The 12518-nt window shown below is 30.0% G+C and overlaps 2 protein-coding genes across 2 annotated transcripts in view; one reads left to right on the forward strand and one right to left on the reverse strand.

Annotated features, from left to right (window-relative positions):
• The window catches only part of LOC130448607 (homeobox protein unc-42), a 30948-nt gene that overhangs the window by 2398 nt on the left and 16032 nt on the right, over positions 1-12518 (reverse strand). Inside the window, exon 4 of the mRNA XM_056786040.1 lies at positions 6344-6520. Coding sequence (XP_056642018.1) covers positions 6344-6520 — 177 coding nt within the window. The remainder of the gene's footprint in view (positions 1-6343; positions 6521-12518) is intronic.
• The window catches only part of LOC130448616 (uncharacterized), a 53976-nt gene that overhangs the window by 2325 nt on the left and 39133 nt on the right, over positions 1-12518 (forward strand). The gene's annotated exons all lie outside the window — the stretch shown is intronic.

The following is a 12518-nucleotide window of genomic DNA, read 5'->3' on the forward strand; positions in this document are numbered from 1 at the left end:
TTAATATTTTGACTTATTTACGTGATAAAAAAGAAGATATTTGATGTTGGGTATAGAGGGAATTTTTCGCGAACAACCTCTTTGGCGTTTTGATAATAATTCTTAATTAGCAACATGTCGTACTTAATAAAATATTTAAATTATATACATCCAAAACAGTTTAAACGATTCCAAATATAATCTTTGTTGCCAAGAATATACAAATTAACGTATTTATTAAGAAAAATAAAATATCTTGCAATATTATTTATCAAAATCTATTATTAATCACCAATATAGGTTTAGATTATGTACGTGATAAAAAAGAAGATATTTGATGTTAGGTGTAGAGGGAATTTTTCGCGACCAACCTCTTTCGTCATGCTGATAATAATTCTTAATTCGATTGGAGCGTCGTCATCAAACTCAATTATTCAAATTCTGATAAGAATCGATTTAAAAATCGATATTATCTTCAAATATCGACATTTGTAATAGTAAATCGAAGAATAATCGATTTTTAGATAATCTCTCTTCTAAAACCTCGAGTTATTCAACTCGATTATTCAAATTTCGATTAGAATCGATTTAAAAATCGATATTATCTTCAAATATCGACATTTGTAATAGTAAATCGAAGAATAATCGATTTTTAGATAATCTCTCTTCTAAAACCTCGAGTTATTCAACTCGATTATTCAAATTTCGATTAGAATCGATTTAAAAATCGATATTATCTTCAAATATCGACATTTGTAATAGTAAATCGAAGAATAATCGATTTTTAGATAATCTCTCTTCTAAAACCTCGAGTTATTCAACTCGATTATTCAAATTTCGATTAGAATCGATTTAAAAATCGATATTATCTTCAAATATCGACATTTGTAATAGTAAATCGAAGAATAATCGATTTTTAGATAATCTCTCTTCTAAAACCTCGAGTTATTCAACTCGATTATTCAAATTTCGATTAGAATCGATTTAAAAATCGATATTATCTTCAAATATCAACATTTGTGATAGTAAATCGAAGAATAATCGATTTTTAGATAATCTCTCTTCTAAAACCTCGAGTTATTCAACTCGATTATTCAAATTTCGATTAGAATTGATTTAAAAATCGATATTATCTTCAAATATCGACATTTGTAATAGTAAATCGAAGAATAATCGATTTTTAGATAATCTCTCTTCTAAAACCTCGTGTTATTCAACTCGATTATTCAAATTTCGATTAGAATCGATTTAAAAATCGATATTATCTTCAAATATCGACATTTGTAATAGTAAATCGAAGAATAATCGATTTTTAGATAATCTCTCTTCTAAAACCTCGAGTTATTCAACTCGATTATTCAAATTTCGATGAGAATCGATTTAAAAATCGATATTATCTTCAAATATCGACATTTGTAATAGTAAATCGAAGAATAATCGATTTTTAGATAATCTCTCTTCTAAAACCTCGAGTTATTCAACTCGATTATTCAAATTTCGATTAGAATCGATTTAAAAATCGATATTATCTTCAAATATCGACATTTGTAATAGTAAATCGAAGAATAATCGATTTTTAGATAATCTCTCTTCTAAAACCTCGAGTTATTCAACTCGATTATTCAAATTTCGATTAGAATCGATTTAAAAATCGATATTATCTTCAAATATCGACATTTGTAATAGTAAATCGAAGAATAATCGATTTTTAGATAATCTCTCTTCTAAAACCTCGAGTTATTCAACTCGATTATTCAAATTTCGATTAGAATCGATTTAAAAATCGATATTATCTTCAAATATCGACATTTGTAATAGTAAATCGAAGAATAATCGATTTTTAGATAATCTCTCTTCTAAAACCTCGAGTTATTCAACTCGATTATTCAAATTTCGATTAGAATCGATTTAAAAATCGATATTATCTTCAAATATCGACATTTGTAATAGTAAATCGAAGAATAATCGATTTTTAGATAATCTCTCTTCTAAAACCTCGAGTTATTCAACTCGATTATTCAAATTTCGATTAGAATCGATTTAAAAATCGATATTATCTTCAAATATCGACATTTGTAATAGTAAATCGAAGAATAATCGATTTTTAGATAATCTCTCTTCTAAAACCTCGAGTTATTCAACTCGATTATTCAAATTTCGATTAGAATCGATTTAAAAATCGATATTATCTTCAAATATCGACATTTGTAATAGTAAATCGAAGAATAATCGATTTTTAGATAATCTCTCTTCTAAAACCTCGAGTTATTCAACTCGATTATTCAAATTTCGATTAGAATCGATTTAAAAATCGATATTATCTTCAAATATCGACATTTGTAATAGTAAATCGAAGAATAATCGATTTTTAGATAATCTCTCTTCTAAAACCTCGAGTTATTCAACTCGATTATTCAAATTTCGATTAGAATCGATTTAAAAATCGATATTATCTTCAAATATCGACATTTGTAATAGTAAATCGAAGAATAATCGATTTTTAGATAATCTCTCTTCTAAAACCTCGAGTTATTCAACTCGATTATTCAAATTTCGATTAGAATCGATTTAAAAATCGATATTATCTTCAAATATCGACATTTGTAATAGTAAATCGAAGAATAATCGATTTTTAGATAATCTCTCTTCTAAAACCTCGAGTTATTCAACTCGATTATTCAAATTTCGATTAGAATCGATTTAAAAATCGATATTATCTTCAAATATCGACATTTGTAATAGTAAATCGAAGAATAATCGATTTTTAGATAATCTCTCTTCTAAAACCTCGAGTTATTCAACTCGATTATTCAAATTTCGATTAGAATCGATTTAAGAATCGATATTATCTTCAAATATCGACATTTGTAATAGTAAATCGAAGAATAATCGATTTTTAGATAATCTCTCTTCTAAAACCTCGAGTTATTCAACTCGATTATTCAAATTTCGATTAGAATCGATTTAAAAATCGATATTATCTTCAAATATCGACATTTGTAATAGTAAATCGAAGAATAATCGATTTTTAGATAATCTCTCTTCTAAAACCTCGAGTTATTCAACTCGATTATTCAAATTTCGATTAGAATCGATTTAAGAATCGATATTATCTTCAAATATCGACATTTGTAATAGTAAATCGAAGAATAATCGATTTTTAGATAATCTCTCTTCTAAAACCTCGAGTTATTCAACTCGATTATTCAAATTTCGATTAGAATCGATTTAAGAATCGATATTATCTTCAAATATCGACATTTGTAATAGTAAATCGAAGAATAATCGATTTTTAGATAATCTCTCTTCTAAAACCTCGAGTTATTCAACTCGATTATTCAAATTTCGATTAGAATCGATTTAAAAATCGATATTATCTTCAAATATCGACATTTGTAATAGTAAATCGAAGAATAATCGATTTTTAGATAATCTCTCTTCTAAAACCTCGAGTTATTCAACTCGATTATTCAAATTTCGATTAGAATCGATTTAAGAATCGATATTATCTTCAAATATCGACATTTGTAATAGTAAATCGAAGAATAATCGATTTTTAGATAATCTCTCTTCTAAAACCTCGAGTTATTCAACTCGATTATTCAAATTTCGATTAGAATCGATTTAAGAATCGATATTATCTTCAAATATCGACATTTGTAATAGTAAATCGAAGAATAATCGATTTTTAGATAATCTCTCTTCTAAAACCTCGTGTTATTCAACTCGATTATTCAAATTTCGATTAGAATCGATTTAAAAATCGATATTATCTTCAAATATCGACATTTGTAATAGTAAATCGAAGAATAATCGATTTTTAGATAATCTCTCTTCTAAAACCTCGAGTTATTCAACTCGATTATTCAAATTTCGATGAGAATCGATTTAAAAATCGATATTATCTTCAAATATCGACATTTGTAATAGTAAATCGAAGAATAATCGATTTTTAGATAATCTCTCTTCTAAAACCTCGAGTTATTCAACTCGATTATTCAAATTTCGATTAGAATCGATTTAAAAATCGATATTATCTTCAAATATCGACATTTGTAATAGTAAATCGAAGAATAATCGATTTTTAGATAATCTCTCTTCTAAAACCTCGAGTTATTCAACTCGATTATTCAAATTTCGATTAGAATCGATTTAAAAATCGATATTATCTTCAAATATCGACATTTGTAATAGTAAATCGAAGAATAATCGATTTTTAGATAATCTCTCTTCTAAAACCTCGAGTTATTCAACTCGATTATTCAAATTTCGATTAGAATCGATTTAAAAATCGATATTATCTTCAAATATCGACATTTGTAATAGTAAATCGAAGAATAATCGATTTTTAGATAATCTCTCTTCTAAAACCTCGAGTTATTCAACTCGATTATTCAAATTTCGATTAGAATCGATTTAAAAATCGATATTATCTTCAAATATCGACATTTGTAATAGTAAATCGAAGAATAATCGATTTTTAGATAATCTCTCTTCTAAAACCTCGAGTTATTCAACTCGATTATTCAAATTTCGATTAGAATCGATTTAAAAATCGATATTATCTTCAAATATCGACATTTGTAATAGTAAATCGAAGAATAATCGATTTTTAGATAATCTCTCTTCTAAAACCTCGAGTTATTCAACTCGATTATTCAAATTTCGATTAGAATCGATTTAAAAATCGATATTATCTTCAAATATCGACATTTGTAATAGTAAATCGAAGAATAATCGATTTTTAGATAATCTCTCTTCTAAAACCTCGAGTTATTCAACTCGATTATTCAAATTTCGATTAGAATCGATTTAAAAATCGATATTATCTTCAAATATCGACATTTGTAATAGTAAATCGAAGAATAATCGATTTTTAGATAATCTCTCTTCTAAAACCTCGAGTTATTCAACTCGATTATTCAAATTTCGATTAGAATCGATTTAAAAATCGATATTATCTTCAAATATCGACATTTGTAATAGTAAATCGAAGAATAATCGATTTTTAGATAATCTCTCTTCTAAAACCTCGAGTTATTCAACTCGATTATTCAAATTTCGATTAGAATCGATTTAAAAATCGATATTATCTTCAAATATCGACATTTGTAATAGTAAATCGAAGAATAATCGATTTTTAGATAATCTCTCTTCTAAAACCTCGAGTTATTCAACTCGATTATTCAAATTTCGATTAGAATCGATTTAAAAATCGATATTATCTTCAAATATCGACATTTGTAATAGTAAATCGAAGAATAATCGATTTTTAGATAATCTCTCTTCTAAAACCTCGAGTTATTCAACTCGATTATTCAAATTTCGATTAGAATCGATTTAAGAATCGATATTATCTTCAAATATCGACATTTGTAATAGTAAATCGAAGAATAATCGATTTTTAGATAATCTCTCTTCTAAAACCTCGAGTTATTCAACTCGATTATTCAAATTTTGATTAGAATCGATTTAAAAATCGATATTATCTTCAAATATCGACATTTGTTGTAGTAAATCGTAAAATATAAATCGATCTTTTAAAACCGCGTGTCATTTGTTTATATTTCGTTAGAATCGATACCAAAACCGAAATATTTTAAATATACAATTACCGTTTGTGATAGTAAATTCAAAAATAATCGATTTTTAGTGAATCGAACTTCTAAAACCTCTAGTTTTATTCGACGAAATCATTGTGATCCGTAATAGAATCGACTATAGTAATCAATATATTCTTTAAAAATCAATATCTCTCGTAATCAATCGAAAAATATATTATTTTAATTCAGATTCCATTATAATCGATTGAATAATCGATATATTTGTCATCTGTCATTACAACAAAACTCGTGGTTTCGTTTTTATGTCAAAACTTTTCATTCTCAAACAAATATCGTCACTTATTTAAATTTAAATCGAAATTATTCCTTTTTAACGAAATATTTAATTGATATTCATTAATAAAATGTTAATTATGTATATATTATACGGTATTTATCCGTCGTCGAGGCGATTTCACTTGTGCAACTCAGGCTCCGACGGTTAAATGAGACGTCGACTGCGACGTCGGTAGGCCGACGTCGTCCTCCGTCGGTAACCGCTCAGGAAATGCGGTTTAAGGTAAACTAATCTCTCAATCTGTTTGACCTCACTTAATTCATTTACCTGGGACACGGCATTCGAAACTACGTACGCGGATGACGTCCTCCAGAAATTCATTCATTATTAATATATTTGCCAGACCCTCGTAAACGAGAATTTATCAAATCTTATAAAATTATTCTCGATTACTTATTGAATTGTTTATTTTTTTTTTGTAAAATTTCGAGAAAGTGCACGCGAAAAAAGGGGAGGATCTAACCTGGGGGTATCTGTTGATAGCCGTCGGGTGTGGATAGGGCTGATACCCTCGCGCCGCCCCCGGATAGATATTCCGCATCATGGCGCCATTGCAACCGGGCAACACGCTCGGAGCCAGCGCTTTCTGAAGTTGCTTTTCTTGTTTCCTGTATTTGGCTCGTCGATTTTGAAACCATACCTAAAGAAAATACGTTATTTCACTATAATATAGAAAAAAAATTTATCTACTTTATTATAATTTTGATTAAAATAGATGGTACTAGATATAACTGGGATCAAACAACCAATTATTTCACCAAATATACAAATCATATCGTAATTATTGAATAACCTCGTATATTATTTCAAAAGAAATCCATTCTCAAATCATATATTGTCATCAATCGTTAACAAAATTGATTTTATTCGACTTGTAATGAATTTTACAACTATAATTTTTATTAAACGTATTTAATCAACGTTTATAGGAATTCTTTAAAAAAAATTTTATCATTAGCCAGATAATATTATTGAAATGATATTAAATGTAGGCAACACATTATACTCGTAAACTTTCATAATATAATTATGCAACCGGTTATACGTACATAAATTATATATATCTAAAACAATTTAAACGATTTTAAATATAATCAAATTCGTAGTCAAGAATATATAAATTAACGTATTTATTAAAAAAAAATAAAATATCTTGCAATATTATTTATCAAAATCTATTATTAATCACCAATATAAGTTTAGATTATGTACGTGATAAAAAAGAAGATATTTGATGTTAGGTATAGAGGGAATTTTTCGCGAACAACCTCTTTCGGCGTGCCGATAATAATTCTTAATTACGCAACATGTTGTACTTAATAAAATATTTAAATTATATACATCGAAAACAGTCTAAACGATTTCAAATATAATCAAATTTGTTGTCAAGAATATATAAATTAACGTATTTATTAAAAAAAAAATAAAATATCTTGAAAAATTATTTATCAAAATCTATTATTAATCACTAATATTATGTACGTGATAAAAAAGAAGATATTTGATGTTAGGTGTAGAGGGAATTTTTCGCGAACAACCTCTTTCGGCGTGCTGATAATAATTCTCAATTCGATTGGAGCTTCGTCATCAAATTGAACATTGTCGAAAAACAGAGACAATAGACAATCTCCTTCTTCTTAGTTAAAAGCGTCGGGCGAGGAAGGAATATAAACAAAAGAAACGCCTTATATGCATTAGGTTGCCTTTAAGAGAAACCCGCGTTTAGGGGAAAACAACAACAGTGGCGGCGTAAGGAAATTTTTAAAATAAATAAACGTCGAAACAAATTTATAATTCGATAAATATATTTACAGAATTTGAATATGCAGTAAATCGTTTTAGTAATAACGTTAAACGTTTTAAATTTTTTTTCGATATATTCAATTTTATTAATTTAGTTTACGAATTTGTTTTTAACCCTCGAAGTGAGCTACTGAGTACGACATCGAGGGAAGAAAGTAACAGGGAGAGCTAAAGACGGGGGATGGATGACTGGGGGAGGCGGCTTATCTTGGGGACGGACTAACTTCGTTACGTATCCATTTGATGGGATCCGGGGAGAAGATAACTATAAGACGTGCCTAGCGCTTTTCTAACGACGAAACAGGGACGGATTCGCCTTTTTCGCTTCGTAGATATATTCCCGAATCGGTTTCGTATATGGGTTAGATAAGAAAGTTTCGAGACGATGTAACAACCATCATCAAGCGAAAAGGATATATTTTAGTTGGAACGAATAAATTTTTGGGGTACCATCGATCCGATTACATTTTAATTAGAGTTTACGTTAATTTGTGTAATTAGATGATGAAATATTAACCGAGTCCCGAGTAAAAGGGCGGTTTTCGTTTGTAAAAGCAAAGAGACGCAAATAAACGAGTCGAAATTAAAATTCAAGCGCCGCGCGACGAACGCAGCGCCGCGATGCCCGTGTACAAGGCGTACCGACGGAAAGACGACAGAGCCGGACTCGAAAACGATATTTTATTTAAAATTTCCAAATTCTATACGAAAAAACTAAAATTTCACCTATTGGCGAGATAAACATCGATATATTGGTTAAATTATACGAGGGAACTACCAAGACAATTACTAAAATCGATAATCGATTCTCGATAAGTCGAATTAAAAACATTAAGTTCGATTTTTGGTACAATTTACACAATATTTGAGTCTAAATATTCTCGTACGAAAGTTTCGCGATCACAATGTACTTTATTGATTATAAAAGAGCCTTTGACACAGCTGATAAAGGCTTACGTATAGGTAGCGGTCGTTTGAATCAATAAAAGACACACAAATGAATGTCAATTCCAACGAGGCTTTCGACAAGGTTCCGTCCCGACTCACCGGTTTATGAAGAATCTTTGTATGGAAAAGGATTCGCGGTGAAAATCAAACTTTATTCGATACAATTTTATGTTGAAAACATTTTTTTAATTTTGGGCTTGGTTCTGTCCTGTACAAGGACATTCGACGTTTTTCCAAAATGTTGGAGGATTTTGTTGAAATTTTAATTTGGTAGCCGTGAAATATTTGACCGTAATGAACAAGGGAAATTAAGTATTTTCGGTACAAAAAAGGATTGTCGTGCTTTTTGGAATTTATTAATTATTAAAGCGATTCGTTGTATTGTATTTTTGAAGGATACAATTGACGGTTTTGATATTTAAATATTTGGTGAAGGCGCCAAAAGGATTCTTTTAATTTTTGGCGAAGGCGCGCGCGGAACTAGGTTCGTTCTAAAATTTGATATTGTCGATAATAATTTTGGAAATTTAATAATGAATCGAACTATCGAAATATAGATTTTGGAAATTTGTTTCGGAACTTATCTTTACAATAAGTCGTACTCAACTACATCGACCAGTACATCTTGGTTCCAAACGATGCAAACGTGGCCAAAAGTCGAAAAAAAAAAGTTTATATTTGGGGATTTTTAGGTCATGGGACCGTTGTAGTGGTATTTCTAACATGAAGGTTTCCCGCCCCCGTTAGACAGTTTTTATCTGGGTTGGTAATTTATTTCTTTTGTGACCGTCGGACGGGTTACACTTGCAGTGGAAAACGTTGTGCTATTAGAAACAAGCCAATTTTTTTTTTTTTAATACCGACGACGGGTTCGTAATCGGCGTCCTGAAAGCCCCCGCATACTTAATTTCATGGGAACGTCATGGTTTTTCAACTTTGTGGGCCGCCATTTTGTACTTACAAAAAATTGTTTAAGGATTCGTAATCAGCGGCTTCGAAAATCCCAGCATACCAAATTTTAGTATAAAATAGTGATTTTTTCAACATCGTTGGCCGCCATTTTGAACTCGCCATTTTGTACTTAAAAAAATTATTGAAGGATTCGTAATCAGCGGCTTCGAAAATCCCAGTATACCAAATTTTAGTATAAAATAGTGATTTTTTCAACATCGTTGGCCGCCATTTTGAACTCGCCATTTTGTTTTTAAAAAAACTGTTGAAGGATTAGTAATTGGCGACTTCGAAATTCACAGCATATCAAATTTCACTAAAAGATAGCGATTTTTTCAACATTGTTTGCCGCCATTTTGAACTCGCCATTTTGTACTTAAAAAAAATTGTTGAAGGATTCGTAATCAGCGACTTCGAAATTCACAGCATATCAAATTTCACTAAAAGATAGCGATTTTTTCAACATTGTTTGCCGCCATTTTGAACTCGCCATTTTGTACTTAAAAAAAATTGTTGAAGGATTCGTAATCAGCGACTTCGAAATTCACAGCATATCAAATTTCACTAAAAGATAGCGATTTTTTCAACATTGTTTGCCGCCATTTTGAACTCGCCATTTTGTTTTTAAAAAAACTGTTGAAGGATTCGTAATTGGCGACTTCGAAATTCGCAGAATATCAAATTTCACTAAAAAATTGTGATTTTTTCAATATCGTTGGCCGCCATTTTGAACTCGCCATTTTGTACTTACAAAAAATTGTTGAAGGATTCGTAATCAGCGACTTCGAAATTCGCAGAATATCAAATTTCACTAAAAAACTGTGATTTTTTCAACATCGTTGGCAGCCATTTTGAACTCGCCATTTTGTTTTTAAAAAAACTGTTGAAGGATTCGTAATTGGCGACTTCGAAATTCACAGCATATCAAATTTCACTAACAAATTGTGATTTTTTCAACATCGTTGGCAGCCATTTTGAACTCGCCATTTTGTTTTTAAAAAAACTGTTGAAGGATTCGTAATTGGCGACTTCGAAATTCACAGTATATCAAATTTCAGTATAAAATAGCGATTTTTTCAACATCGTTGGCCGCCATTTTGAACTCGCCGTTTTGTTTTTAAAAAAACTGTTGAAGGATTCGTAATTGGCGACTTCGAAATTCACAGTATATCAAATTTCAGTATAAAATAGCGATTTTTTCAACATCGTTGGCAGCCATTTTGAACTTGCCATTTTGTTTTTAAAAAAATTGTTGAAGGATTCGTAATTGGCGACTTCGAAATTCGCAGTATATCAAATTTCAGTATAAAATGGCGATTTTTTCAACATCGTTGGCCGCCATTTTGAACTCGCCATTTTGTTTTTAAAAAAACTGTTGAAGGATTAGTAATTGGCGACTTCGAAATTCACAGCATATCAAATTTCACTAAAAGATAGCGATTTTTTCAACATTGTTTGCCGCCATTTTGAACTCGCCATTTTGTACTTAAAAAAAATTGTTGAAGGATTCGTAATCAGCGACTTCGAAATTCACAGCATATCAAATTTCACTAAAAGATAGCGATTTTTTCAACATCGTTGGCAGCCATTTTGAACTCGCCATTTTGTTTTTAAAAAAACTGTTGAAGGATTAGTAATTGGCGACTTCGAAATTCACAGCATATCAAATTTCACTAAAAGATAGCGATTTTTTCAACATTGTTTGCCGCCATTTTGAACTCGCCATTTTGTTTTTAAAAAAACTGTTGAAGGATTAGTAATTGGCGACTTCGAAATTCACAGCATATCAAATTTCACTAAAAGATAGCGATTTTTTCAACATTGTTTGCCGCCATTTTGAACTCGCCATTTTGTACTTAAAAAAAATTGTTGAAGGATTCGTAATCAGCGACTTCGAAATTCACAGCATATCAAATTTCACTAAAAGATAGCGATTTTTTCAACATTGTTTGCCGCCATTTTGAACTCGCCATTTTGTTTTTAAAAAAACTGTTGAAGGATTCGTAATTGGCGACTTCGAAATTCGCAGAATATCAAATTTCACTAAAAAATTGTGATTTTTTCAATATCGTTGGCCGCCATTTTGAACTCGCCATTTTGTACTTACAAAAAATTGTTGAAGGATTCGTAATCAGCGACTTCGAAATTCGCAGAATATCAAATTTCACTAAAAAACTGTGATTTTTTCAACATCGTTGGAAGCCATTTTGAACTCGCCATTTTGTTTTTAAAAAAACTGTTGAAGGATTCGTAATTGGCGACTTCGAAATTCACAGCATATCAAATTTCACTAACAAATTGTGATTTTTTCAACATCGTTGGCAGCCATTTTGAACTCGCCATTTTGTTTTTAAAAAAACTGTTGAAGGATTCGTAATTGGCGACTTCGAAATTCACAGTATATCAAATTTCAGTATAAAATAGCGATTTTTTCAACATCGTTGGCCGCCATTTTGAACTCGCCGTTTTGTTTTTAAAAAAACTGTTGAAGGATTCGTAATTGGCGACTTCGAAATTCACAGTATATCAAATTTCAGTATAAAATAGCGATTTTTTCAACATCGTTGGCAGCCATTTTGAACTTGCCATTTTGTTTTTAAAAAAATTGTTGAAGGATTCGTAATTGGCGACTTCGAAATTCGCAGTATATCAAATTTCAGTATAAAATGGCGATTTTTTCAACATCGTTGGCCGCCATTTTGAACTCGCCATTTTGTTTTTAAAAAAACTGTTGAAGGATTAGTAATTGGCGACTTCGAAATTCACAGTATATCAAATTTCACTAAAAAATTGTGATTTTTTCAACATCGTTGGCCGCCATTTTGAACCCGCCATTTCGTTAAAAAAAACTGTTGATTAAATTATCGCAATTTTTTCCACTTTTTCCTAATTTTTCGGCATTTGGAACCACCGTGCAGTGCTATAAACGAATGTGA

This window comes from Diorhabda sublineata, chromosome 1, assembly GCF_026230105.1.
Source record: "Diorhabda sublineata isolate icDioSubl1.1 chromosome 1, icDioSubl1.1, whole genome shotgun sequence".
Classification (NCBI taxonomy): Eukaryota; Metazoa; Arthropoda; class Insecta; order Coleoptera; family Chrysomelidae; genus Diorhabda; species Diorhabda sublineata.